A 26179-nucleotide genomic window follows, 5' to 3' on the forward strand; every position below is an offset into this window, starting at 1 on the left:
ATTTATTGGGAAGTTACTATATATGAAGCATTGATGGTATATCTTTCAATTTTATTATCATTCATGTTCTTTCTATATGTTACTGCCCTATGGAATGATGAGGAGATTGAGCTTCAGGGAGGGGGGATAAGGAAGTCAGTTGGTTGAGCCATTTATCATTTCTGGATCTTCAGGCTTGCTTAAGCCTGTCTTTCGGGGTGTGAAGTCAAGCCCCTGCCCCAACTTCCTTCTCCATCCTCCCACGTCCATTCGAAGATGTGGAGTAGATTGAGAAATTTCTCTTAATAAGGCAGAATCTTTATTTCATGAGAGGTTCCTGAGTATATCTAATGCTCAAACAAAACATAGTAAAGTCTTTGTAACTTACCCAAATTTTTGTGAAATGTCTGATTTAATGAACTTTTCTAAAGAATTATGGTTTCAAGTACAAGCAATAATACTGCTTACATAAGGAAGAGAATGACAAGCCTAAATTGTACGCCCCATTATAAAAATCTCATTTGTAACTGACAATGTTCATTTGTAATGAGCTTATCCCATGTGTGCATACTAACTGTTGCTGAAAATGGTCTGTTTGACTTTTCTTTAAGGAAGATGAACATTTTCCTGTTTATGGGATACACTTACTGAAAACGTCATGTACTAATTTCAATTATTCAAATTTAGACTAGATGGAACCTGTGTCAATGAATTATGCTGTTGAATTATAACAGCCAATATTTGTTAAAGAACAACATCCCATGCAGACACCCTCTTTTCTTTTGAGAAAGGCCCACCAAGCCTGGATTCCATAAAGTATTCTGGTCTCAGGAAAGAGAATAGTATGAAATAGATTGTATTTTTTTTTCCCTCTTGGAGGAGGGTTAAGATGAGATGTAAGAAGGTGGGAGGGGAGAAGCTCCAAGGTGGGAAGCCACACATGGCATTTCTTCTGCTCCATTTTCTAAGTTGATATCAAATATGGGGCCAACAAGTGACCTTCGACCCAACTTCATTTATAATCTCTTGGGAACGGTGTGTTTGCTGTGTCCTCCCAATCTCATGCATTTACTTCCTTAAACTTCTGTCTCTGTAAAGGACTCAATGCAGCTGAGAGAATAGCTATTTAAAGGGCATGGACCATGCCACCCTTCATTTTATCCCCGCCTGTTAGCACAGTGGAGGAATGCTGGAGCTTTTCCAACTATCTGTGAACATGTGAATATCTTGTTCTGTGTTATTTACTTTTAGATTGTCTCCAGATTTTAGAATAGGGGTGAAAAGAACTCTAAATGCGGAGTCAGGACACGTCTTTGAGCACAGAGAGTTGGAAAGTGTATTTTCGTGAAATGCTTTCTAAAGAGCTCAGAGAGATTAAACAGGTCGCCGAGATTTTGGACAGGAGTTTGAAATTTACTTAATTATTTCTGAGAACAGGGCTGGAGGGAAAAGAGTCTTGGTGGGGATTTGCCACACTGGGTTTGAACCTGGCTGTACTTGTTTGGGTCCTCAAGGCATCTTTCTCGTCTCTGTAAAATCTGGGAATTTAACTGCTGTCATTTCACCTCAAGATAAATTCAGGGACCAAGAAAATTCCATTGTTTCACAAAACACGTTTTCTTGGAACTTCCAGCTAGAAAGGAAGTAGAGAAAGGAGGGCAAATGTATTAGTCCAAAGGGAGAGTGATGTGTTTTGTGGTACTGGGTGGAGGAGGCCCTGTGAGCTGTGCTGCTGCCTGGAATCCACTCTCTAAATGGCTGCTCCACTGTCATCTCCCATGTATGTCCCTGATGGGGATTTCCAGACTCGTTGCTGCCACCAGCATCCTTCTCTCAGGGAAGGGTGGGTTCTTCTCACCAGGAGGCACAGGACTTTGAGAGAAGTGCCATGAAACCAGGTAACTTGCAACTACTATAGGAAACAGGAGGTGACTTAGAGCAATTCCTAGGCAGGAGAGAGGAAGCAAAGTGAGTGGACAGGAGATAGAATGTAGATGTCTTCACTACCTATACATTACTTCCAAAGGAAACATGGCCCATGAATCCATCCTTGTGAGGAACAGCCAACCCTCTGCCATTTAGGCAAGGCCACTTAGATTAAGAATTAAAAATCATATTTCAGCAGTTTTCTATTTCCTATAAGGCTCATTTTCAAAATATTACATTTTATTTCAAACTCATAGTTTCTATGTATTATATGAGGAATTATATTAAACATAATTATATTTGAGCTTCATTGCCTCCATCATGCTTTTAGTAGCTCTAGTCTTAAGATCTCTGCAACACCCAGATCTATGTTAACCAAACATGAACTTGTGGTTTCAGTCCAGGGTCTCAGTCTGACTGCAGGGACATGGTAAGAGCTGCAAATCCTTCCAAAAAAGATGTACACCAAGCAGAATAATGTGACAAAAGCAATCTCTGACGCCACTTTCTCTTTGACTTTATAAAGAAAATCATATCTACTTTATAAAAAATAAACCAAGAATAATTTCAGAAAAGTAATAGTTTCATATTACTTTAAGGGAAATTTCCTCTTAGACTAAATATCCATAATTGTGCAGTCAGTACATTCAATCCTTTCTTCTGTTTTTCCCAAATGGGGCTTGAGGAGATACTTTAAATGAAAAATTACCTCGTATATTTCAAGTAGGTCCAGAAAGATATTTGAAGTCATATTTCAACTTATTTTTTAAAGCAAGTGAATGAAAGGAGGAGGACCTGGACACACAAGCATTTTGTGAGACCATCTAAATATCAGAATATATATTACCAAGATTACAAGTGTTCAGGAACAAAAAGGCAAGAAACAAAGTTATGGTATGACACTGTAAATTCCATTCATTTTCTAAACTAATAGCCAAATATAGGTTATTCATGTAATGCTTTAAAATTTTAATTTTTCATTGCTTAATGAAAAAATAATTTGGGGGTTAAAACAGTTTAATCTTTATAACTTGCTTCACTAGTTCATGTATTTGTATAGTTTTATTATGTTAATTTTTGGCCCCATATTAAGTGGGCTTTTTCAGCTTTTTGGTCAACTGAAAAATATATAGGAAATAGTTATACACATATACTTTTATGTATACATATATGTGTATATATGAGATATATACATGCATACACATGTATATTTTTTCCTTTTTTAATGGGATCATGAACATTGAAATATGGCTTTCACTAAATAGGGTGGTCTTCCTGGGTCAAGCTTCTTATCTTTGTGTTCATGCTGACTGACAGCAATTCATTCAAGAAAAACCTTGTTTTATGCAAAGAAGAATGGAATAGGGTGTGTTGGAGAGAGGGTAAGTATAATACAACTCAGTGCATCATTCATCAGCTCAACCTGATACGAACTCTTTGTAAACAGAAAACCTAATTGGCCTTCCTTGTGACATATTTCCTGTTGCCCATGGAAATATTTCTAAAAGTGCTTTAATACATCCTTACGTCCTGTCCTGGCCACCATTCAAAAGGCCTGAAGATAAACAAGAGTGTTATGAGTTTTCCCCAGAAGGAAGTGGTCTGCACTTCACTCTGACAAAACTACTTTGAGCAGTGGCCATTGCTTAGCACCTCTGGGGAGACAGCACACTCAGAGGCGATACAAAGAAAAATGCCACTAAATTGTCTCCTAAATGGTAGGATTTATTTCAATGCTCACATACAATTGAATGAGACAAACTATTTACATAAAACATAAGTACAAAAAATATAATACAATTTATACTGTACACAATCAGGATTCCCTTGTTTTGTTCCCCCCACAAATGGCAGCTAGAGATGGTAAGAAGGGAGTTGCTAGGAAAGGGTGACTGCACACTCAGCAGTGCTGAGAATAGATCTTCAGAATGCTTTTTCATTAAGATGAATAGGGTTGAGATACAGAAACTGTCAATGCACCAAGAGCAGTAAGAGAACACAACATATTCACTTCTGTAATAATAGCTATATATTTTTTCTTATAAACGTGTTTGTTTCTCAAAGCTGAGGCTTGGAGCAGGTGTGAGTTGACTTCCGTTGACTGGTTAGGTAACCTCTGCCCACCCCTACTCCGACTTCCATAGTTGATCCAATGCAGCAGGAAATGAGCTTCCAGTTGCCACAATTGGTGTCTTCAGCTGATTTCAGAAAACAATGTATCTGTCAGATGTCATTAAGCAACAATCTGGAATAGAGACCTAGACAGCTCTCAGGAAGTATTTAAAACCAGTGAATTGATGGACAGGAAAGACAAAAGTCATGACCATTAGAAATTTCTACTGGGCACATCTTACAGGAAGGTTTTGAAGAATATCAATCCTTCAAATGTAAGGATTGAAAGAAAGTGCGGTGTGCCCATGGCCCCCTTACGAAGGACCCAGCAATCCACAAGCGTTCTAGCATAGCAACCCAAGATCCATTTTCTCATTCAAACAAAGGGGAAATGTAAAGCTATCTCATTGTTTTAAAAAGCTAAATTATAATTAAGATACATTGTCTTTTAAAATTAAATTTAAGATCAGTAACTGTCTGCAAGCTTACCAAGGGCTGAAATTGGCATGGAGGAGTTTCACAAAAAAAAAAAAAAAAAAAAGAAAAAGAAACAATCTCAAATAAGTTTATTTTGTGTCACAAAACAGCCAACAGCAAATTAACACAGAATGAGGCATTTAACATTTGATAACATCTTTAAAAGTTACATCAAGCGGCATAGCACAAAAGTTTTGCTATGCACTTTTGAAGAATCCAACATTGGACCAAGTTTGTGCATTTTCTTGAGATGATGTAGAATCTCAGTGGTGAAACTAAGTGCTTGGGTTAAAGGTTCATACTGTGCTTTGTTTCAAAGTGCAGAGGATCAGCTTGCTTTTGGCCAACAGTCATGGTAAAAGAGAAAAGCAATCAACTTCAGCAGAGGTACTACTATTACTTTTCTTAACCCAAATTAAGAGTGACAACTTTTGTGAACTTGTGAAGCAGTTTTGACATGAACTTAAAAATAATCAGGCAATGTTGTAGGTGGTTCTCATTCCATGCTCACTATGTCTATGCCAGTTGTCACCAGCCTGTGTCTGATTTTCCTCTATCTATGGACTTGCCTGAAGAGAAACAGAAACAAAAACCTCTAACTTCTATAGGCATCACGTTGACATTCTTATTACAGAACAAACACTATGATTTTTTTTGGAACATGTAAAAATTAAAGTGATGTTTCTAGAAGGCTAATACAGAGGTCACCTCTCTTCTGAGCATATGTTGTACCTATTCTGGTTCTACATCCCCAGTGAGGGCAAAAACCACATCTGAAGATGATGTGCTTCTTGGTCATTTTCTATTCCTGAGTTCAAAGAGGCATAGGAGAATAATTTTCTTTAAAGTAAATCCAATCAATCTTCTCCTTCTAATTGGACCAATAATATCTACATGAAATGATAAATGATCATCTTAAACAAGGCACTAGCAACTTTTTCTAGGAAATTAAACTACCGCACTTACAGAGAGGAGAGAAAATGATGCTCTCATTTTAGCAACGTGATAAAATAGTTCCGAGTTTTCAGAGTCCAGATTTTGCTTTCAGCTTGTATTTATCTAACTTTGAATCATTTTATTACTGCCATTCATCTAACATTTGGACTATTTGGCATTAAATTGCCAAAAGGCTGAGAAAGAACAAGATCACATTTGAACTACCGGCCCCAGATTTTAGAGCAAATATGAAGGGGTGGAATACATTTTCTTGCTTGATTGACAGTTTAAGAAACACAAAAGAGTGATTTTCTACCTCCTCTTTCCTCTTTCCGGATCTGAAAGTGCCCTTGACTAGTTCCTGCCATTGCGCCAACACAGTAAAACATGTTTGCTTGAGCAAGAATTGATATTGACTCTGATTGCAGGGAGTAAGCTTGATTGCCTTTCTGTTGGCAGATATGATCTAATATGACCCATCAGAAAGGCTATTTTGAGACAGCTTTCACTAGGAAGTATATATTTTGTGCCAGGCTCCGAATTTGGTTTTGATAATGCCCTATGTCACTTGTAATGTGAACTCTATTTTCAAAAGACAATAGGATTCCCTTCCTCATGCTTCTGTAACATATCAAATTTCTGATAATGCAACAGATGACCACTGAGCATATCTCTGATCTATCTGATAAAACAATGTGTACAATGCATCTTTAATATAAGTCCATAGGAAAGGAGTATGAAAGAGTCGTTTTAGAAATCACCACCAGCAGTTCAACATTACATCTTATTTACCGTTTCTATTCCCAAAAGAGAAAAGAAGCAAGGATTAAAGCAACATGTTTTCCTTTGCTTTATTAGGTTAACAAGCAAGGATTAAAGCAACATATTTTCCTTTGCTTTATTAGGTTAACAAAGCAGATAACCTGAATTCCTTGGCTCAGTGTTTGTAGAGTTAAAAAAAAATCTTTAAATCAATTATAATTAATGACCTCAATAGGGCAAAATAGCAGAAATAAATTTCACAATGATGCCCTGTCCCCATTTTATCTTACATTGTGCACGGCATTCCTTTTTGTGCGTTTGTTAGGTCAAAGTGAACATTTCTCTATGTTCTCCCATTTCACCCACTGCCCAAAGAAGTAAGGGGCTCAAATGGCATCTAGTGTCTGAAAACGTAAGCATAGGTAATTACAGATAGATAACCACAGGTAATCAAATATTGGTAACGTTGTGTCAACATGCTTCCCCAAGTGCATCAGGAAGTGATGAAGAAATTAGGATGAACAAATGGGCTAGGCATGGCCAAGGCCATCTGTAAACTCCAGTTTGTACCATATCATAAGTGGTGAAGAGTTTGCATATAGTTAAGGTTATTAATACCTTCATAGAAATTGATTATTGGAGGTGTGGGGCTTAAGCACAGCCCTGTCATGTGGAAAATGGTCATGCAGTTGCAGTTTATTTTATCAACCATTAGTACCTGTTGCCTCTGGTTCTGTGTTCCAGAGCCACCTCTTGAGATAGAAATGCTGAGGTCAATGGAGTTACCCCCAACGCCACACAAAAGAAAACCCCATTGAAGTGTAAAGGACACTGGGACCCTAAAGAAAGCTGATGGCCCAGGGACAAAGTTGATGAAGAAGTATCTTGACAGTATTGGGGAAATATTTATGATTTATTCTAAAAGCAAAAGGAACACTGCAAATAAGCAAATGAATATTTGTAAATTCAAATGCTAATAAGGCTGTGTTTAGATGAAATGATTAGATGAGTATAGACTTGATATATGTTTAAGGTAAAATTCCCTTTGATATTCAGTTATATGCTAATGGATTCCCTTAGAGGACCACCTGGGGACATGGAGACCCCCGCTAAGACTTTGTTCTTTTTTTTTTTTTTTGAGACAGGGTCTCTCTCTGTCACCCAGGCTGGAGTGCAGTGACGTGGTCTCAGCTCACTGCAACCTCAACCTCCAGGGCTCAAATGATCCTCCCGCCTCAGCCTCCCAAGAAACTGGGACCACAGGCGCGCACCACGATGGCTGGCTAATTTTTTGTACATTTTGTAGAGATGGAGTTTCGCCATGTTGCCCAGGCTGGTCTCAAACTCCTGAGCTCAGGTGATCCGCCCACCTTGGCCTCCCAAAGTGCTGGGATGATAGGCATGAGCCACTGCACCCAGCCTTTGTCCATGATTTTGACAGCATGACCCGCTAATTCTACCAGAGACTCCAGTGGGAACACTCAGCAAAATAGGCTTTGACTCCCACAATTTCCATCCTTTTGCAGATAAATAAGGAAGTAAGGATATCCTTGGCTAAAACTCTGGCACTCTGGGCAGTTGATCCTGGCAGAGTCCAAGGGTCAGACCCATGGACCTGTGAAGTGGGCCACCATTTCCGGGAACTGTCCATAGCACTCGCTGGGGTGACCAGGTCCCGCCTTTCACGTCACCTACTTATCTGACTGTTTCCTCCATTTGCTTCTTTTCTATTTGCCATCACCTGTGACCCGATGGGGCCAGACCCCTGGTTCATCCCAGACCACATGAACATGAACGGACTCTTCCTAGGGACAGAGGTTTCTCCCCAGCAGGGATGCCCTCACCCTCATTCAATGTTTATCATCTCTTTTCAATTACTTTAGAACCTCAGCCCCACACAAACACATACATTTATTAAATGTTCTTTTCTTCTCAAATATGAATGGTAACTCTAGTGAGAGCCTACTTGAACAGGCTTAGGGAAACATCCCTACAAACATGAAGAAGCTGAGATGCCTCATGTAAGTCACAAGAAGCAGCAGCATAGAAATATGCTCAGAGGGGAATGGGGAGTTCTGGAGGAAATGCCATGAGTCTGGAGACTGTGACTCTTCTGTGCGGTGGAGCCTGACCACGTGCCCCCTGAGTTCCTTAGAATTCACTAAGTCCATATCATTCAGAGGTTACAAAACCCCAGTTTCACCAAAGCCACATGTCCCTGGAGCTACAGGAAGCCCACATGTTGTGTAGTGTGCAGAAATTCTGTTCTTCTCCTTCCTGTAAACTGTCAGTGCACTGTAAAATCAATATTAGATGGTGATGAGTCTAGCCTCAAGAAAGGACCCTGAATAGCACTGGGAGTCACTTTCAAAGAATTTAAATGTAAGACTAAAGCCAGCTTCCTCGTGAAAACCAGCCAATCTCCAACTGTATTCAGAAATAACTTTAGAAGTTAAATAGTGATTAATGTCATTTTACATCAGGTGCAGACAGGTGTAGCTTAAAACTATTTGTTGCTTTTTGTTCCACTTGTACCAAAAAAAAAATAGGAAGAAAGGAAAGAAGAAAAGGCTGGAAGGAAGAACAAAAGGAGGGAATGAAGGACAAAAACAAAGATAAAGAGAGAATGAAAAGGTCATTCAGGAATTTAAAATGTGAACCACAAAGTTTCACCAGGACTTCCAAACAGGCCAGGCCTAAGGAAGAGCGGCTTTATGAAGGAGGTTCCAAGACAGGTGAGAGATCGCACTGTCAAAAGTCCAACGTGTGAGGGTTCACGCGATAAGCGTGGAGTACAGAGCCAGACCATGTGAACGGTAGCTACACAGTGATGGACAGATACAACTTATTCCACAGATGGTAAAATACTTAGAATATACCTGAAATTATCTAAACACTTGCTATTCTGTCAAATAAAAGAGGGAGAGAAAGGGAGAGAGAGAAACAATTTTCCTTTGAACAGTGTGGTACGAAACAAAAATGGGATTCTTTTGCAATGCTAATTTCAAAGGTTTATATTATTAACAACATGAAGATCCTGTAGTGAGGGAGGGTGTTTTCCCAAGTCATTGCAAAAGACTCATTAAAGGCCAGTTTTGATGCCATTTAGAAACCATTTCCCATCAATTCAATTCCAGTGAAACATTCTTGAAATATTAGAATCTTCTTTACCAGGGAAAATAAAATGTCCCTTTAAGCTTACAAAATATTAGAGAAGAAGAGACTCAAAAATAACTAAAATGTGCTATAAAGTGAGAATGTTTTTTTCTTACAAGAAACTGATGAGATGAGTTGAAATATCTGATGAAAATCCAACCTAAGAACAATTAGAGAACCATCTGGCTAGATTTCCCCTACTGAGTATGTGCATGTGCATATATGCATGTGCATATAGACAAAAGACTCTGACATATGAGGAATGAGTGAGAGGCAACATGAAGTCCCCACTGCAAAGACCCTGAATGTCATTTACTTGCAATCCAAAAGAACTTACAGAGCCCACCTGCCATTTCAATACCGTCTCATTTCTGTAAATTTGGGTATAAGAGAATATTTTGAACTCAACAATATTCATTATTAAACATAGAATTCCTCTAACACTTTCTGAAATTGTTTCTTTAAATTGGAAACAAGAGTAAGGGTAAAAGCACATATGCTAGTAAAATTCTATGTTCCTTAGTCCCCCTACTATATATTTTTTCATAGCTCTGAAGGTTCATTTGTCAGTAAGAACACATTTCCATGTCTACCCAGGACTTTATCACATGCTCAGAGGCATCAGGTGAACTTTTTCAATCGTGTTCTTTTTTTCAATAATTATTCAACCAACTGCCATATGTTATGTTATTGGTTGTTTGTGAGAAAATTATATATTATTTTTTTCCGGGGACCTCTGTGAATGGTGTTAGCACACTCTTAAATGCTTATCGATGATCAGTAAAGAGACCACAGGGATCCCAAAAACCCTTACTTCCAGCTATCCTGACTTCCCAAGGTGCATCTTGAAATGCTGTTGCCTCCATGCAGGGAGAGGTGAGGGTGAATGGACTGGGTGGGTTGGAAGGCAGCACTGAAATAAAAGAAAAGGCACCAGAGCTGAGCATCTCCTGCTCTCCTGGCCTGGAGGCAGCAAGTAACAGCAGAAACTGGGGGTAGCACTTCGTGTGGACCTAGCGGACTCCAGAAAGCCAGCTTTACATGGCATTAATGCTCTTGGTAGGGGCTGATTGCCACACATTGGTTATATCAGAGAGATGAAACAATTATCATTAATATCAGTTCTTTCAATATTTTCTATAACATAAAAAAGTTGCTTTTAGTTATAATTTAGTATTTTCAATACTTTCACTAATTGACATCAGAAATGTTCAAGATTTTTCTTTGCAGGGAGAGAGGAGGCATGGAGTCTATCCAAACGCTAAATAAGTGGTTGGTTATTTTACAGACTGGCTCTTCAGGACATTCCTATGGACCAGACAGGCGGACTTCCAGGCCAACAGCATGGCAAGGAGCTTCCTGGAATGCCATGAAATCTAAAAGTCAGAATAAGGTGAGTTTTGCAGCAACCTGCAGAATACATCCACGCTTCATTGTGCCTGTGCCTCTGCTCTGCTGCCTCCACCAGCAATGGCACAGAAACTGCATCAGGAGCAAGGTGGGGTGCCTCACAGTCTACTGTAACTTCTGCTGGTGTGGAGCAGGTGGAATTCCTGGGCTTCCCAGGCAAGATGAAAACACTCAAGCTGCTTCCAGGAATCCCATAGCTTTATCCAGATATGGAAAGTTGGGCAATCCATGGTGAATAATTGTTTGGCCACATTCTTTTTCTTCATTTTATGAAATATTATGGACCTACACACTTCTTGTGGAGGGAGCAGGTCTTTCAGAGAAAGTGCCTATTTATTTTCTTGAATTACAACATCATGAAGATTTACACTCCAAAGCAAGAAGAGATTCATATTTCTAAAGACTCCTTGCAATGTGGGTGGCACATTTATAAAATAATGCTCAAAAAACAAACCAATGGACTTGTCAGAAAAATAGGATGAACACAATTAAAAACTTCACACCCTGGCTCATTCAACAATGGTCAAGATTTTCACCATGTCTTATTTCAATTTTTGTTGCTTTTAAAGACGTGTATTTTTGGCAGCAATGGGACACTCTGATGGCTTGAAATGCACTTGAAATGTATCCAAACTTCGACTCTGAAGCCTCAGAAACATGGGCAGTCATGGGGCACAGGCCTTGAGGAACTGGGGATTTACAAGAAGCCAAAAACATAAGAGCTGTTAGTACTCATCATAATTATTGAGATCTGTAAAGTAGGCATTAGAATAGGTCTTCCCAGTGAGATGTGGGTTGAAGTATTTGTTTCTTTCCTCTAGGATCAAGTTGTTTTTGTTAAGTGCCTGGAAAATATATTAAAAAAAAAACAGGTTAAAGAATGCTGAGTAGCATTTCAGAAATAATATAACAAGGATGACTATTATGTTGAATTTGAGCTCTCTGCTAAGACTCCATTATTTTAAAATATGTTTTCTTATTTATTTGCTTCCCCAGATTATTTGCCTCATGGAGGACTTGCCTAATTACCAGAATAAGGTTGGCAGTTTGTGATATCTTCTGGTTAAGTTTTCAACTTTAGTTATGAAGTTACCACGAGAAGCAGGAGGTAAGAAAACCTAAATCTAAATCTCTAGAAAACCTAAAACTCTAATGATTTCAAGTTAACAGACACTTTGACTGTAACTGAATATATATAACTAAATTCGTATTCATATAACTGAATAGATATGTAAGTAGCTTTCAGATGACCATGGGTGAGGACATTTATCAAAGACCTTGACGGAACTTACTTATTTAAGTAAGGGCATCAGGTTTCAAATGCTGTAATTGCTTTTCATCCTGAACTTGTTAGAAGGTGATCACTGTAGCCATTTTCTATTAATAGTCATTAAAGTCACCTGCAGTTTCAAAGAGCTTCAACTGAGACAGGTAGAACATATATATTGAGAGGATTAAGATGAAGGAGGGTGGCCAAGGGCCATCTGTGCAGGGTTAGTCTGGACAAAGTATCAGAAAAATGTTCTAGAAGGATTCATTAAAGACTGGGCAGCTGTCCGTGCCTTCAACGTCCTTTATCTTCATGAGAGAAACATTTCTGATTATCTTAAAAGTGGCTGCTGAATCTTCAGTGGGAACACAAGACTGGGTAAATTACCTTCTGATGCCCGTAGTAACAGTGATCAGAGAGAAGCTGATGTGTTGGAATCATGCTCAGAGGAGCCACTTTCTTGAAATCCAAACGTTTGTTTTGAATGCTGTTGTTCATGGAAGAGGAGCTCGTGCTCCTCTTCAGGCTTCCTCCCTACTCTAGGAGCTAGTTTCTGAGAGGCTAGGAGAGGCGTGTTATTAATTCCTGGTGCTTCATTCCCCAGATCTACCATCTGAGTGAGGGGAGATGCTCATGGCTTGTGGATCTTGGTTTAAGCAGGGTCCAAGGGGAAAAGTCAATTGGTGTGTCTCCATCCAGGTGGTGGAGAATAGAGGCCACATGGCTGAGACAAGTATGGACATTGTGGCTCCTGGGACATAAGGTCTCCCAGCCACCTGAAGTCGTCAGGGCTAAAGATGTTTCTTAGTCTCACATAGGGAGAAATTTCAGTTTCAAAGGAAACCACCACAGCAGAGAAAGGGCATCAAAATACTCCCTAAAGTGTTAAGGGAAACCAGGCACTTAGCATAAATATTAAAATTCAATTACCTTGATGGCCTCCACCGAGTCGTACTTGTCCAGTTTGTTGATGTGGTTGGTTATGCTGGTATTAAGGGGGGCAGGTGAGACGGGGTGGATGACAGTCGCATCGTGGGATTGCTGCTGGTACCGCTGGCAGTAGGTATAGACGAGCAGGGTGAGGAGGCAGCCGAGGATGGAGCTGCTCAGCCCCACAGCAATCATGTGGAACATGTTGAACTCTAGGGAGACACGAGCAAAGTGATGCCACACTTGAACATCCTGCCTAGCTACTCAAAGCACTAGGGTGAAAAGAGAAAGTCAAAATGGAAAGCCTCATCCCCATTCCAAAATTAAAGAAATCATCGTTCTTAAGAGTCTTTCATTGGAAATGTCATGGCCATCAAGAAACTTCTCCACAGGGAGTACAGGATTATTATTATTATTATTTGAAATGGAGTTTTACTCTTGTTGCCCAGGCTGGAGTGCAATGGCGTGATCTCAGCTCACCATAATCTCTAACTCCTGGGTTCAAGCGATTCTCCTGCCTCAGCCTCCCGAGTAGCTGGGATTACAGACATGTGCCACCATGCCCAGCTAATTTTGTATTTTTTAATAGAGATGGGGTTTCTCCATGTTGGTCAGGCCAGTCTCAAACTCCCAACCTCAGGTGATCTGCCAGCCTCAGCCTCTCAAAGTGCTGGGATTACAGGTGTGAGCCACTGTGCCCGACAGAGCACAGCATATTTTAAGTTCATTCTCTTATGGATGATAGTCAGTCTTTTGGAGTGACCTTAAACTTTAATACTCTACCAGAAGCATTTTTTTATTATTATTTAAAAGTTTGCACAATCGTGTTCTGCTTCAAGTGCAGCCTAATCCATGGAGTACAGGGTTTCTGCAGAAAAGGTTATTCATGCTCCTCAATGGGTTGAGCCTCCCTGTGCAGCAGGGCTGTGTCCTGAAAACAAGGGAGAAGCAGCTACTTTTCTAATCTACTGCTCGCCTTCAAGCCAGACTGCTTTTAGCTCTCTCTCCATTTCATCCTATTTAAAATGTTTTCTATTCACATAAACACATACACTTTTCATTGAGTATGAATATGCAGACATTAGAAAGTGCAAAAGGGTCTACAGGAAAAAATCCTTTCCTAGAGGTAACTATTATAAGCACTTTCTCCTGTGCCCTTCCAGAGATACTCGGCACACATGCGTGCTGTGTGTGGTGTTAATACTATCCTGTGTACCACTTTTCTCACTTATGTTGTATTTTGAAGGTCTTGTCAAGAAAATGCTTTACTAAAAAGAAATAAGGGATTTGTGTTAAATGAACAGAATAAAATATGATATTTTAAATGGTCATGAAATGACCTTCTCTTCCCTAATGTTTTCCTATTTAATGGCATCTCTTCTGTCTCATTATTTTCCTGCAGTTATGAATACAAAGCGTTCAGAAAACTTGCCAGCATAGACTTATATCTCTAAAATAGGATTGGCTCAAGTGATATCAAGGCACCAGACCAAGACCTGTGTTATGTCGGAGAAAACAAAAGACAACAGATATTCCTTGTGTATGTTGGTGAAATACTACTATTAAAGTTTCAAGCCTTTCCAGAAATGAAGGCAGCATCTGGTCAGTGCCACATCACTGGGCTTCAGAAGAATCAGGTAAAGTAAAACAGGGCCTTATCTTCCTCTGTGTTGTTAGAACCAAGTGGCTGCTGCCCATGGGGTACTGGCCTTATGTGTCACCTGCTCAGAGCACATCCTGAGGACACCAGCTTTCCCCAGTGTGTCTCCTCTACACACCAGGGTGAGGGGCAGTGTCACTAATACCTTTCCCTGACCTGTCAACCATGCACCCAGTGGGACAATTGGAGGTATTTGCTGAGCATCACTGTGATGCTGGCAAGTCTACCTGGCTGCAGAGCAAGGCCTTTCAGGCTCTGGAGATAATGAGAAGACCCTGAGGGTTTGACCCTGAACCCAGAGCCTGGGTGCATCTTAACCACCCCAGTCTCCTCCCCAGGGATTTTCTGAGCTGCCTTCCCTGTGCTCATGATCCTCATTACCTGGAAGGGATTCCACCCTGCCAGTGCTGACCCATGGGGCTCTAACACTTGGTGTCAAAAGGAGGGACACTGTTCAGTGAGTGCCCACCTGGCCTATGTCTATGGGGCTCTGTTTGAGTCCTTCCTGAACCTCATGTAACCCTCCAGTGGCTGATAGGCCCCAGGGAATCTGAACCTACAGTCAGGAGATGCCATCAAGGCCTCACCTGTGATACATGGCAGAAGTCGGATATCTCTCTTTGTCCCTAAACCCTGAACTTTTCCCTCTAAGCTGTGCTCCTTGGCTGCTCCAGACAATGTGTTCCAGGATCCCAGGACTTTGGAGCTGGATCTGCCCCCTCGGGTGCATGGACACTGAAGGGAGGCTGCCTTCTCTCTGACTCACTGTCAGGCAAAACTCACATCACATTCCTTACCACTGAAGTGCCAGTGGATAATGCAGTTCCTAGCACAGGCACCCAGTGTACTCAGCACTAAGGGCTAGATCAGCCTGAATGACAGCACTAGAACATTCCACAAGCATCACTCACTCTCTGACAACCACCTCAGCTTTTCACTTCCAGCTTAGTTGGTCAATGATTTCAGAATCTTTCTTTGGCCTTTCCTGACTCTGTCTTGAAGCCTCTAGGGCTGGAGAACTCCCAACCTGGGACAGGCAGATAAAGCATCCAGGGGACATTCCACCAGCAGCCACTGGGACTTTAACTGTAACACTGAAGCTATACTTAGATAGGCAAGAGCTGATTTCACACAAGTTCTTACTTCTTCTCTCTCTGAGAGAGCTGTTAGCACTCTCAGGGTCAATGCCTTGTACCGACGGAAATACTTCCTGCCGCACTGATAACTCATGTTTCATTATAACATAGGGAAGATGCATGATAGTCTCTATATGCAGATACTGTGTCATTGGTCAAATGAATCATTCCAGCAGGTGCCTGGGAAAGGCTGGGGCCAGCTGACATCTTTATGATGATTCCATAGTCTTTGTATCTCATGCAACTAAAAATAGCTCTCTAAGATGAAAAATTTCAATGGAAGCACATTTTTCTGCATGGGGAAAGTAGTGCCAATTAAATTTCTTCTGATTTTCTGCATGGGGAAAGCAGTGCCCATTAAATTTGTTCTGAATGTGCTTACTGTAGTTTCTTTCCTTTGAATATGATTTTCTGCTGTTGATTTTGATCAGTAAAGATGGAATACAGACCAACTACCCTGTTGGTTCAATTGGCTAATCTGCTGTTGATTTTGATCAGTAAAGATGGAATACAGACCAACTACCCTGTTGGTTCAATTGGCTAATTTCCTGTACAAAGTTTGATTGACTTTCAACAAAATGAAAAAAATAAATAAATGAAGATGCCTATGTTGTCAAAAACATCCTTGCTAGGTAACTGTTTTCAACTATTGGCCCTACAATAAGATTCATCTAAACTGCCTGTGCCAGTGCCAGCAGCCTAAAGATCTAAAAAAATTTCCATTCTGAATATCTCAGAATAGTTCAACTTCATGTGTGATTTAACCAATAGCACCTCAAGGCTTGTGCAGCCATTAGGCACAGCTGGTTCAGACACACAGAAGTAGTATTTTTAGAGTAGCGATGGGCTTTGCACCAGGTTCTCCTGGGTTCTCAAGGCCCTTGAAGGTCTTCCACAGGGTAACTCAGTGAGGCTCAGCAGGAGGAAAGTGAACTGCACACATCTGGCAGCAGGCACAAATATCTAGCCAGCTCTGCTGAGGCATCAGCTGTTTGTTTGAGCCTCAGGCTCTGCATGGCCTCCCTGAGAATGGGAACACTTATAAACTCTGCTCCACTCTTGACCTAAACTGTCCTTGATGGCAGCAGACAGTCCTGGACCCTGGGTATTGTCCAACAGTGTTACTTAACCAGGGCTACTGTGGCTCGAGCCTCCTGAACACAATGCTTTTGGATACTTATTGTCAGGGCTCTTTTTGCTACAGAGCTTTGGGTTCAAAACTCACACTGGATCCCACTGGCTGAATTCCATGTGTGCACTTGGGCCAGTGACATCATCCCTCTGAGCCTCATGGTCTCCATTTATAAAATGCAGATTAAATACATAAGCACCGTTCCTTTTCTATAATTCTGAAGTGCAAAATTTCTGAAAAGTAATGTGTCATCAGTCATCTGGCATTAAAATGTCACTGACCTGACCCATTTTCTGTAGACCTGACCAGAACTTCTAGGAAGACCCTTAGCATCTTCACTTTTTTCAACATCTCACAGCAGCATTGTTAAGGAGACTGGTTGTAGAACAACCCCAGGCCCTGTGCAGGTGTCACGTAATATAGAGTAAAGGCCCCACATACCCTTCTAACATCTAAAAACTGCTGAGTTCCAAAACACTTCTCTATGTCCACAGGTGTTACATGAAGAACTGTAGACCCTTGGCACCTACATCAATGCGCCAAGAGGCAGAAAAATTAATTATAGAAAACATGCAGGAAGGGAAACAATTAGAATATATCAGTACATCTATTACAACTACTTAAAAGGAATAACGTACCTCCACACCTTTTCTCTTCCACGCTACTGGATCTTGCTACAGATACTTCTGGAAAAAGAAAAGTCGAATCACAATGTGTAAATGGTGTTGAGAAGACAGTCCACATTCATGCTTCATGTATGTTTGTCTAATGATTCTGAATTTTATGTGACACAAAGTTTCAAAAGCTTGATTAATTATCAGAAAAATTCTACTTATTTCTTTCTTTGCTTGTTTTAACCAACCTGATATGGATTTGGCCAGATCACCTTGACTGGGGAGAGATGAGATTCATTTATCACAGAAAGATAATGCTATGGTCTCTCGGGTTGAAAGCAGGGAATGTGCTCATTTTCCATTACAAGGTGTCTTGCCAGGGGAGAACCTCCCGCCCCGCCCAACACACGGAGTACTCCTGTGGTGTTCCTGCTTCTGAGACTTGTTCCATCAAAGCCAGTGTTGTCACCTTCCTGGCAGAGGGAGGGCCCATTCACCAGAGCTCAAGGACATCTCCAGAACAAGTGAAGTCCCTCTTCAGGAGGCCACTGATGCTCTTGGCATGCCACACATGAAACCCACAGCAGGATGCAGAGAGAGGCCACACCTCATACATGTTTTAACTCCCAAGGATAAAATATCACTTGGTAGTCTAGAAACACCATTCTTTCCTGTACGGATTTTTTGTTAGACAACAAGAATTAAAAATATGTCTATCGTTAAAAAGTAAAACAATAACAACCAGTCTTATAGTTCTGTGCCGTACATGATTGAGGTATGGTATACTAATTTTCTCTAAAACAGTATCTTTTGCACAGACGAAAGAAAACAAAGAAAACTGGCTTATAGAATTCAACTCTACTATTTATTTGTAAGAGGCTGGTCCACCTAACAGTCCTAAGGCATACAGTGGACATATGTGCAATGATCTATGCATTCGTATAGCACCTTGTTACAGCGAGCATGCAACAAGTGATCAGCTATCATCACCAACAACTACACACTGACTTTACCGTGAAAAGCTGGTTGAATGAGGGCCAACCTCTTCTCCGACAGGAGAATAATGATGCATTTCTACTTTCTCAAGTATATTAAAGATAGCATAAAGAGAATGGTGCTTTTTCTCTGTGTGCCAGTGCATACACAGTGAGCACTGCCTAAACATTTAACCTAATATTAAAATAACCAAATAACCAAATCATATTTAATAATAATCAAATATTTTCATTTTTTTGAGCAAAGTCTTCTGATTGATTGTATTATAGTTGATAAACTGCAAAAGACACTTTGCCTAAGAAATCTTAAATTCATGAACTGAATTCATGTTTAAATCTGCAGTTATCTATAGACCTACATTTTAAACACCTTGAAACCATGGGGCTTGATGGAATCATCTCTATTTCACCAAATAAGCCAAATAAAACTCTGACCTATGAATCATTTTCTCTCTCCATGTGGGAAATGATTTTGTTCTTACTGATAAATACCTCTGCTCTTACCTGGGATGAAATTAGAGTCAAACACACATGGCCGGCTCTCTGTGGTGTTCCCAGAGCACTGGCTGCCCATGGGGAACAGGAGGATGCACTGACGGGCACGGACTTGGACACCAGAGGCTTCACACTCAGACCAGTCCGACCACTCCGACCAGCTCTCTGCAGAGACCAGAAGAGGGGAGATGGGGCGGAATGGCCAGTAAGCTCAATCATCCTGGACTCACTGGCAAGTTACATATGTGATTTCCAGATTCCATAGCATGTTTTTAATGATTCTGTGCATCAGTAAGATGTAGTTGTATCATCTAACAGATCCAGTACATACAGTACACATGAGGATGAATAAAAGTGCCTGCGCTGTTATATATTTGATCAGATATCATGAGCTTAAAATAAACATTATTTTAACGTTGTAAAGTAATTGTATTTAGATGCTCAATAAGTGAATCCAGGAGACTCAGCTGTGTGCGGACCATCAGCAGCGGTGGCACGTAAGTCATCAATGCAGATGCCATTTTGCTATGGGTAATGCTCCCCTCAAAGAACCTCAAATGCTTTCCTGAAACATTCCTGAAAATTCTCCACCTTCCTCTGCGCTCAGGCGAGAGAAATAATTCCATGCTCATGAGAGTCCTGGGTTGCTGAAAGGGAGTCTGAAGCTACACAATTACTTTCTCTTCTGTTATAAAAACAGTTCCACAGAGTCAACATGCCAAAGTCAGGCTACCCTTGAGGTAGAATTCATTTTATCTCATGTTCGCTGTCTCTGAAGAGATAAGGTCAATGCATAAGCCTTGGGTCAAGGCCAAAAGAGGGGCATTGAAAGGATACTTCACCCCAAAGTGGAAGATTTACTAGGATTTGTGAAATTCGCAAATGTGTGAAAAGAAAGGAGTAACACTCCTATATAAGTAAGAAAGTTGAAAAAGTAAACTCTGGATATTGTTTATGGAATTTTAATCAGGATAAAAAGGTATTTTTCTATGCAGTTTGCTTTTTTTCCCCTTTTTAAATGGAAGCATCCACTTTGTAGTGGCAGGGAAAATTTGAAAATCAAACTTGTGCCTTGCTCCAGTTAAAGGGTACAATCTTCCCTTAGAAATGCAGAAAGTGCCAGTTTTTGGAATGACAGTGAGAATCTGGCTTCAAGGCCCTTTTCAATATACATAGAACCTTCTAGAAAGATGTGCAGGAGCAAGCTAAAAAAAAGAATGTGTTTCAATGTCAGAGTTAGACCAAGAAAAGAATAGTTCATTTTCATTCCAGGTGGTTCCTTCATGTCAGTAAACCAAGCTATTTCTGATGTGGTGGTGGTGGTGGTGGTGGTGGTGGAGGCCCCAGGCACCTACATCAGCCACAGGGAGCTTGGAGCAAGGAGCTCCCACACCCACAGGCCCAAGGCTGGCTCCTGTGAGGTGCACTTCACAGTGGTGCTCCCTGCTCTCCACCCTGATTTTCAACAACAAAACCTCAGACTCTGTTATTAGGCTATTGGCTTTAAGAATGCTTTGCTATCACCAGTTTCTGCTGTTTGCTGTGCTCCTCCACTTACTGATTTGATGTCATGCTTTTTCTTTCCTTTAATTGCACTACCTCTAAATTACAGCCCATTGACCATGGATGAAGCATCCTGCAAGAGTGCATAGTGTCCCCTTGTCACATTTTAGAAGTCATTCCTGGAACACAGGTCTGGAGATCTTTGGAAGACATGTGGCTGCACCCAGGCTGGTTTTGAGACAAAAAGGCTGCAGGCGATTTCCCCACTCAGACCTCCAGACTGCATGGGGGGCACTGCAAATGTTCATTCTTGGAAGCACAAACGGTCTTGGAACGTGTTCTTGGAAACACGAATGAAAGGTGGAAAGTCCCACCTTTCCTTGGACTTTCTCTCAACACAGCAAGGTGTCACCTGTGGGTCACTAGTGTTAATTAGCAAAGTCAAGAATAAATTGGGATGTTTCCTAATTAGGGAGATTGGGTGTTGTAACATGCCATAGATTCAGAACTCGTGTTTGAAGCCTTTAGCACTCTCCCATTGCTGGGCTAAAGGCTTTGAACACGAGTTCTGAATCTATAGCACAGTGAGAACTATTTTATTATAGATGCTATGTTTTAAAGTCACTTCAAGGGTAATATCATGTTGTTAACTTGTCCACCCCCACTTTCAGTACTTACTGTGATGCAGTATCATCAATTACACCATTTATCCATTAAGAAAAGAGGCCAATTTGTCCGAAAGCTGTGCAATAGGTGAGGTGCCGCTTACCTGGGCAGGGCTGCGTGTTGCAGAGTGCCTCTTCTGTGTGCAGCCCCAGGCAGATGTCCCCTCCGTAGGCCGGGGCTGGATTGGAGCAAGAGCGGGTCCTCATATAGTGTCCACTGCCACATGTTGCTGAACATTTTGTCCAGGGGGACCAGCAAGACCACACGCCATCCACTGTGAAGAAACACAGTGTCACAGCTCTTCTATAATCCAATCCCAACCAAGCAAAAGAGTTACTAAATGGAAGCTAAGTGGATTCTGTTTATTAAGGGAAACAAAATGGAATCGGCACTCCAGGAAGGCTTCAGCGCATCAGCGCACATAGCAACAAGGCTTCTGACCCCTCACAGGGCTGCATTTGGAGTCTTCCTCTTGGTGACAGATCCAGTTTTACAGATTCTTCCCTACACTTTTTCAGTTCCCTTTATTCATTCTTTCAGAAAACATTTCTAAATCTATCGTATCTAAGTACAAGCATGACAGCAGAGTGCAAGAGGTGTCATAGTAATTCCAGCCCCTGAGAACAACCATGAACCACCTTGTACGGTTATTGATGTAAAGCCCCAGCTAGCTCTCACCTTTGCCATCTAACTAGCCAGACAAAACTTAAAGCCAAGGTAAGTAGTTCAAGTCACCAGCTCCTTTACTAATTGGATTATGGTTTACTCCCTGACAGTGGGATAGAGGAAAGCTAACAGGTCCCATGAGGAAGGTAACTGAAGAATGCTCCGTAAATTCAGGCACAGAATGACCAAATTAAGTACAGCCACACAGACTTGACACTATGTTTAAATGACTACAGAGAGGAATCTGAAAATCTGCAGCCATATGTCGGGTTAGATATTAAGAGTGCAGTTTTACAATGTGCATGTTAGGCCGAACTGGTTCCCTGACTAACCATTTCCATGGCAGCTCATAACCCAGCACATGTCTCTGCCTGCTCAAGTTAGCCTCCTGAATTCTTTGGGCTAGGCTCTTGGTACCTGTAGTCCAGCCTGCTGAATGCTGGGGTCAGGTGGCCCACCTGAATCTGGGAGACTTTAAGACTCAGTCCTTTATTAGCTGATCTTGCTAAAACCAAGACCTCATGTTGGCTTGGGCTTGTGACAATGTCAAATATGATTTTCTGTTTAGCTAACTCCTGACTGTGCCTTTCTCTTGCTAGCCAGACCTTCCTTGTTATTGCTGAGTCCCAGGACAAAGCTAAAGGACTTTGTCAAACAAGGTATTAGATCCTAATCTGGGGTTAAGCACCAATTGTAACCACAGCTAACTCAATTAAAAAGCTGAGGAGAGACTCACTATTGCTATATGTAGAGAGTATCATATTTTAACGTTCTTTGTAGCCTACACAAAGAAACAGGAGCAAGAGGATGCCAAAATCATTCAGGGTATAAGATTGTTTTAGCTAGAATAACTTAGATTGTATTTTAATACGCCTGTCATGATGTATTACATCATTATGGTGTAATGTTTCTTTTTAGATATTGGCAAAGGTAAAAAGCATTTTTGAGAAACCAGAGCAAAAATATCATCTTTATGACATTCTAATTTGCAGAAAGTAAAAAGAAAACAAAAATATTTGAACCCAATTTAGAAATAAGTTTGCAATCTAACTGGAAATTTTGTGATTCAATAGTTTACACAAACTTGCAGAATTCAACAGTATTTTCCCTAAAAGTTATACAGTATATCAGACAGTTAGAGGAATTGATCAAGTATTTGATACTGGCTGTAATATTAGCAATAAAAAAGGCAGGCATGTGTTTTCCTAGAACTTTAAAAGTTAAAAAAAAAAACTCTCTCCCATATCTATTCTCACTGAAGGAAGCACTTGCTGACAGTTTTTTTCTGTTTGTAACCTAAATTGGAGCTTGGCATCAGTGAGTACCCTTGCATGCCCCATACACCAAGGCAAAAATAAGTCATTGTGACTTATAGTAATGGCAAGTATCTTATATCCTGGTTGTCTAAATGCGCACAAGGCAGCTCAGGACTCAGAAGGGTCTAATGTGTGCCCTAGATTGTGTCAGGGCCTGATGTACAACCAACCATATGTTCTGTAGATCCCTGGCCTCTGCCCATACATGTCAGCAAGTGCTTCCTTCAGTGATAATAGATATGGGAGAGAGTTTTTTTTTTTTAATTTTTAAAGTTCTAGGAAAACACATGCCTGCCTTTTTTATTGCTAATATTACAGCCAGTATGATAAACCTGCAGATGAATGGCCAACAAGTATGTGAAAAGATGCTCAGCATCATGAATCAACAGGAAATGCAAATCAAAACCACAATGATGTATCACCTCACACCTGCCAAATGGCTATTATCCAAAAAACAAAAGATCAGTGTTGGTGAGGATGTGGAGAAATTGGAGCCCTTATACACTGTTGATGGGAATGTACAATGGTGCAGCTGCCTTGGAAAACAATGTGGAGGGTCCTCAAAAAATTACAAACAGAGGCCGGGCGTGGTGGCTCACGCCTGTATTCCCAACATTTTGGGAAGCCAAGAGAGGCACATCACCTGAGGCCAGGAGTTCCAGCCTGGCCAACATGGTGAAACCCTGTCTCTACTAAAAATACAAAAATTAGCTGGGCATGGTGGTGCACATCTGTCACCCTCACTACTCAGGAGGCTGAGGCAGCAGAATCGCAGGAACCTGTGAGGCGGAGGTTGCAGTGAGCTGAGATGGCGCCAGCACTCCAGCCTGGGTGACACAGCGAGACTCCATCACAAAATAAAAAAATAAAAATAGAATTACTGTAAGATCTAGCAATCCCAATCCTGGGTATATGTCAAAAAAACTGAAATTAGGATCTCTGAGATACATTTGCATTCTCATGTTCACTGCAGCATTTCTCACAATAACCAAAATTTCAAAACAACGTAAATGTCCATCAAGAGATGAATGGATAAAGCAAATGTGGTAGGTACATGCAATGAAATATTATTCAACCTTAAAAAATGAGATCCTGCCACATGCAACAACACGGATGAACATAGGGGAGGACATTATGCTATGTGAAACGAGCCAGACACAGAAAGACAAATAATACATAATTCCACTTAGATCAGGTATCTAAAATAGTCAAACTCATAGAAGCAGAGAGTAAAATGGTGGTTGCCAGGGACTGGGGGAGAGGGAAGTGGGGAGTTGTTGTATAGCTGGTATAAACTTCCAGTTATTCAAAATGAGTAAGATCTAGAGATCTACTATACATCGTTGTATACCTATACTTAACTACTGTATTGTGCACTCAAAAATCTGTTAAGTAGGTAGATTTTATGTTGAGTGTTCTTACCACAGCAAAAACAAAAATAAAAACAGAGACTAAATGCACTCATTTCAATGGTTCCATAATCATGCAACATCTAATGATCTCACACCAGGAAGCTGATGTACCTAATATATCCTGTGATATGTCGAACAATATTTATTCCTTTCCGCATTTCTACCAACATGTAAGCCAATGTGTATGGGATCTAGTCTAATAAATCCTCTCCTACACATACACCAACTGTCCTTCTGGTATCATGGTAAATTCTCCTGGCACAGGATCATTTATTGTTAAACAGAGAGAATGGAGCTGTTGTTTGAATAACTGTTTAAGAGAGCATTTGGAACAGAATCCAGTTGCTGAAACATTCCCACTTGGGAGTTCAAATCAGAAGATCCTACTCTACCTCCACCAATTTCAACAGTCAAAGAACTGGGGAAATGGATGTTTCTAGTACAGAGGGAACTCAAAGGAGGCCTGGAACCACTTCCTTACTCTGTCCAGAAGTTGCTTAGTCTGTAATTGCCCTACGTCTCCAGACCAATTCTAATGCAGTGCTTGCTTTCTGTCCTCTTGACCCTGTCTTTATGTTACAGGTTTCAACCTACATCATGGAGCCGTGATGTAGGATATTGATTATTGTACTAACAATTCATATTAGAAAGGCCAAAGCATTTCTAAAATAGACATTTCAGAATACAAATCTTAATGAAATAGTCTTCACCGCGAGGGAGCCTGTACAACCTGGTGGGGAAGTAGAAAGTTGCAGGGCCAAGAAAACAAAACAAATGTAAGCCACTGTGGAAGGCACAGCATGTCAGGGGCCGAAGTGAGGCTGAGCCACTAAAATAGATTTTTTTTTTCCCCTGCTATGTGAACTATACTGGACTAAAAAAATAACATTAGTAATAATAATAATTAAAATAATAAACTCATTCAATGTTCCATCTCCGTCCTCACAACTGCCCTGGGGGTTGTTCCAGAAATAAATGACTTGAGGCTTAGAGAGGTTAGGTCCTGGGCAAGTGAGTGGGAAGCTGGGGCTGGAACACTGGCAGGGTGAGCACAGAACCCAACACACAAGCACAGGTTAGGGCTTCCCATAACTCCTCCCATGTTGCTAAAAATCACATAGGAATCTCCTCATGGCTTGAATCGCCACTCAATTTAGCTCAAGAAATACTGGTTCATGGGAAGATCAGACAAACAAACTCAAGCTCAGATCCATGTTTCTTTCAAGGAATCAAAGCAATTAATTTTAGGAAATTATTTTTGATAAAATGAAATTTATACATGAAGTAACTTGATATAAGAGGATAACATTCTTGTTGTAGAGATTCTAGCTAAATATTCCACCCACTACAGTAAGATTAAAACAATGGCAGTAATCAATGTACAATTGCCAGAGATCTAAATAGCAAAGTAAAAACTAAGTAACTAAGGTTTGCTCAACAGGCTTCCTGTGTGTGATCAGACATGTGAAGCCCTTCACTCAGTCTCTCAGGACATGGGAAAATGTGGTATTGATTCTCCAGCACGCTGAGGTCTGGACTACATAGGTTTGCACTGCAGGACAGCTGTGCTCTCTGCTCCCAAGGATATCTAAGCAGAAACTTCCAGCACCAACTGCCCCCTGCCTG

General features: G+C 40.8%; 1 protein-coding gene across 1 annotated transcript in view; it reads right to left on the reverse strand.

Moving 5' to 3' along the window:
• Window positions 1–3609: 3609 nt before the first annotated feature.
• The window catches only part of SEMA5A (semaphorin 5A), a 502481-nt gene continuing 479911 nt past the window's right edge, over window positions 3610–26179 (reverse strand). The window contains exons 19-23 of the mRNA XM_003263156.3: window positions 21263–21433; window positions 19000–19155; window positions 17525–17572; window positions 12959–13170; window positions 3610–11603 (exon numbers count right to left, since the gene is read on the reverse strand). Of these exons, the coding sequence (XP_003263204.1) occupies window positions 11484–11603; window positions 12959–13170; window positions 17525–17572; window positions 19000–19155; window positions 21263–21433 (707 nt within the window). The 3' untranslated portion in view covers window positions 3610–11483. The remainder of the gene's footprint in view (window positions 11604–12958; window positions 13171–17524; window positions 17573–18999; window positions 19156–21262; window positions 21434–26179) is intronic.

The sequence above is a fragment of the Nomascus leucogenys genome, chromosome 6, assembly GCF_006542625.1.
Source record: "Nomascus leucogenys isolate Asia chromosome 6, Asia_NLE_v1, whole genome shotgun sequence".
Lineage (NCBI taxonomy): Eukaryota > Metazoa > Chordata > Mammalia > Primates > Hylobatidae > Nomascus > Nomascus leucogenys.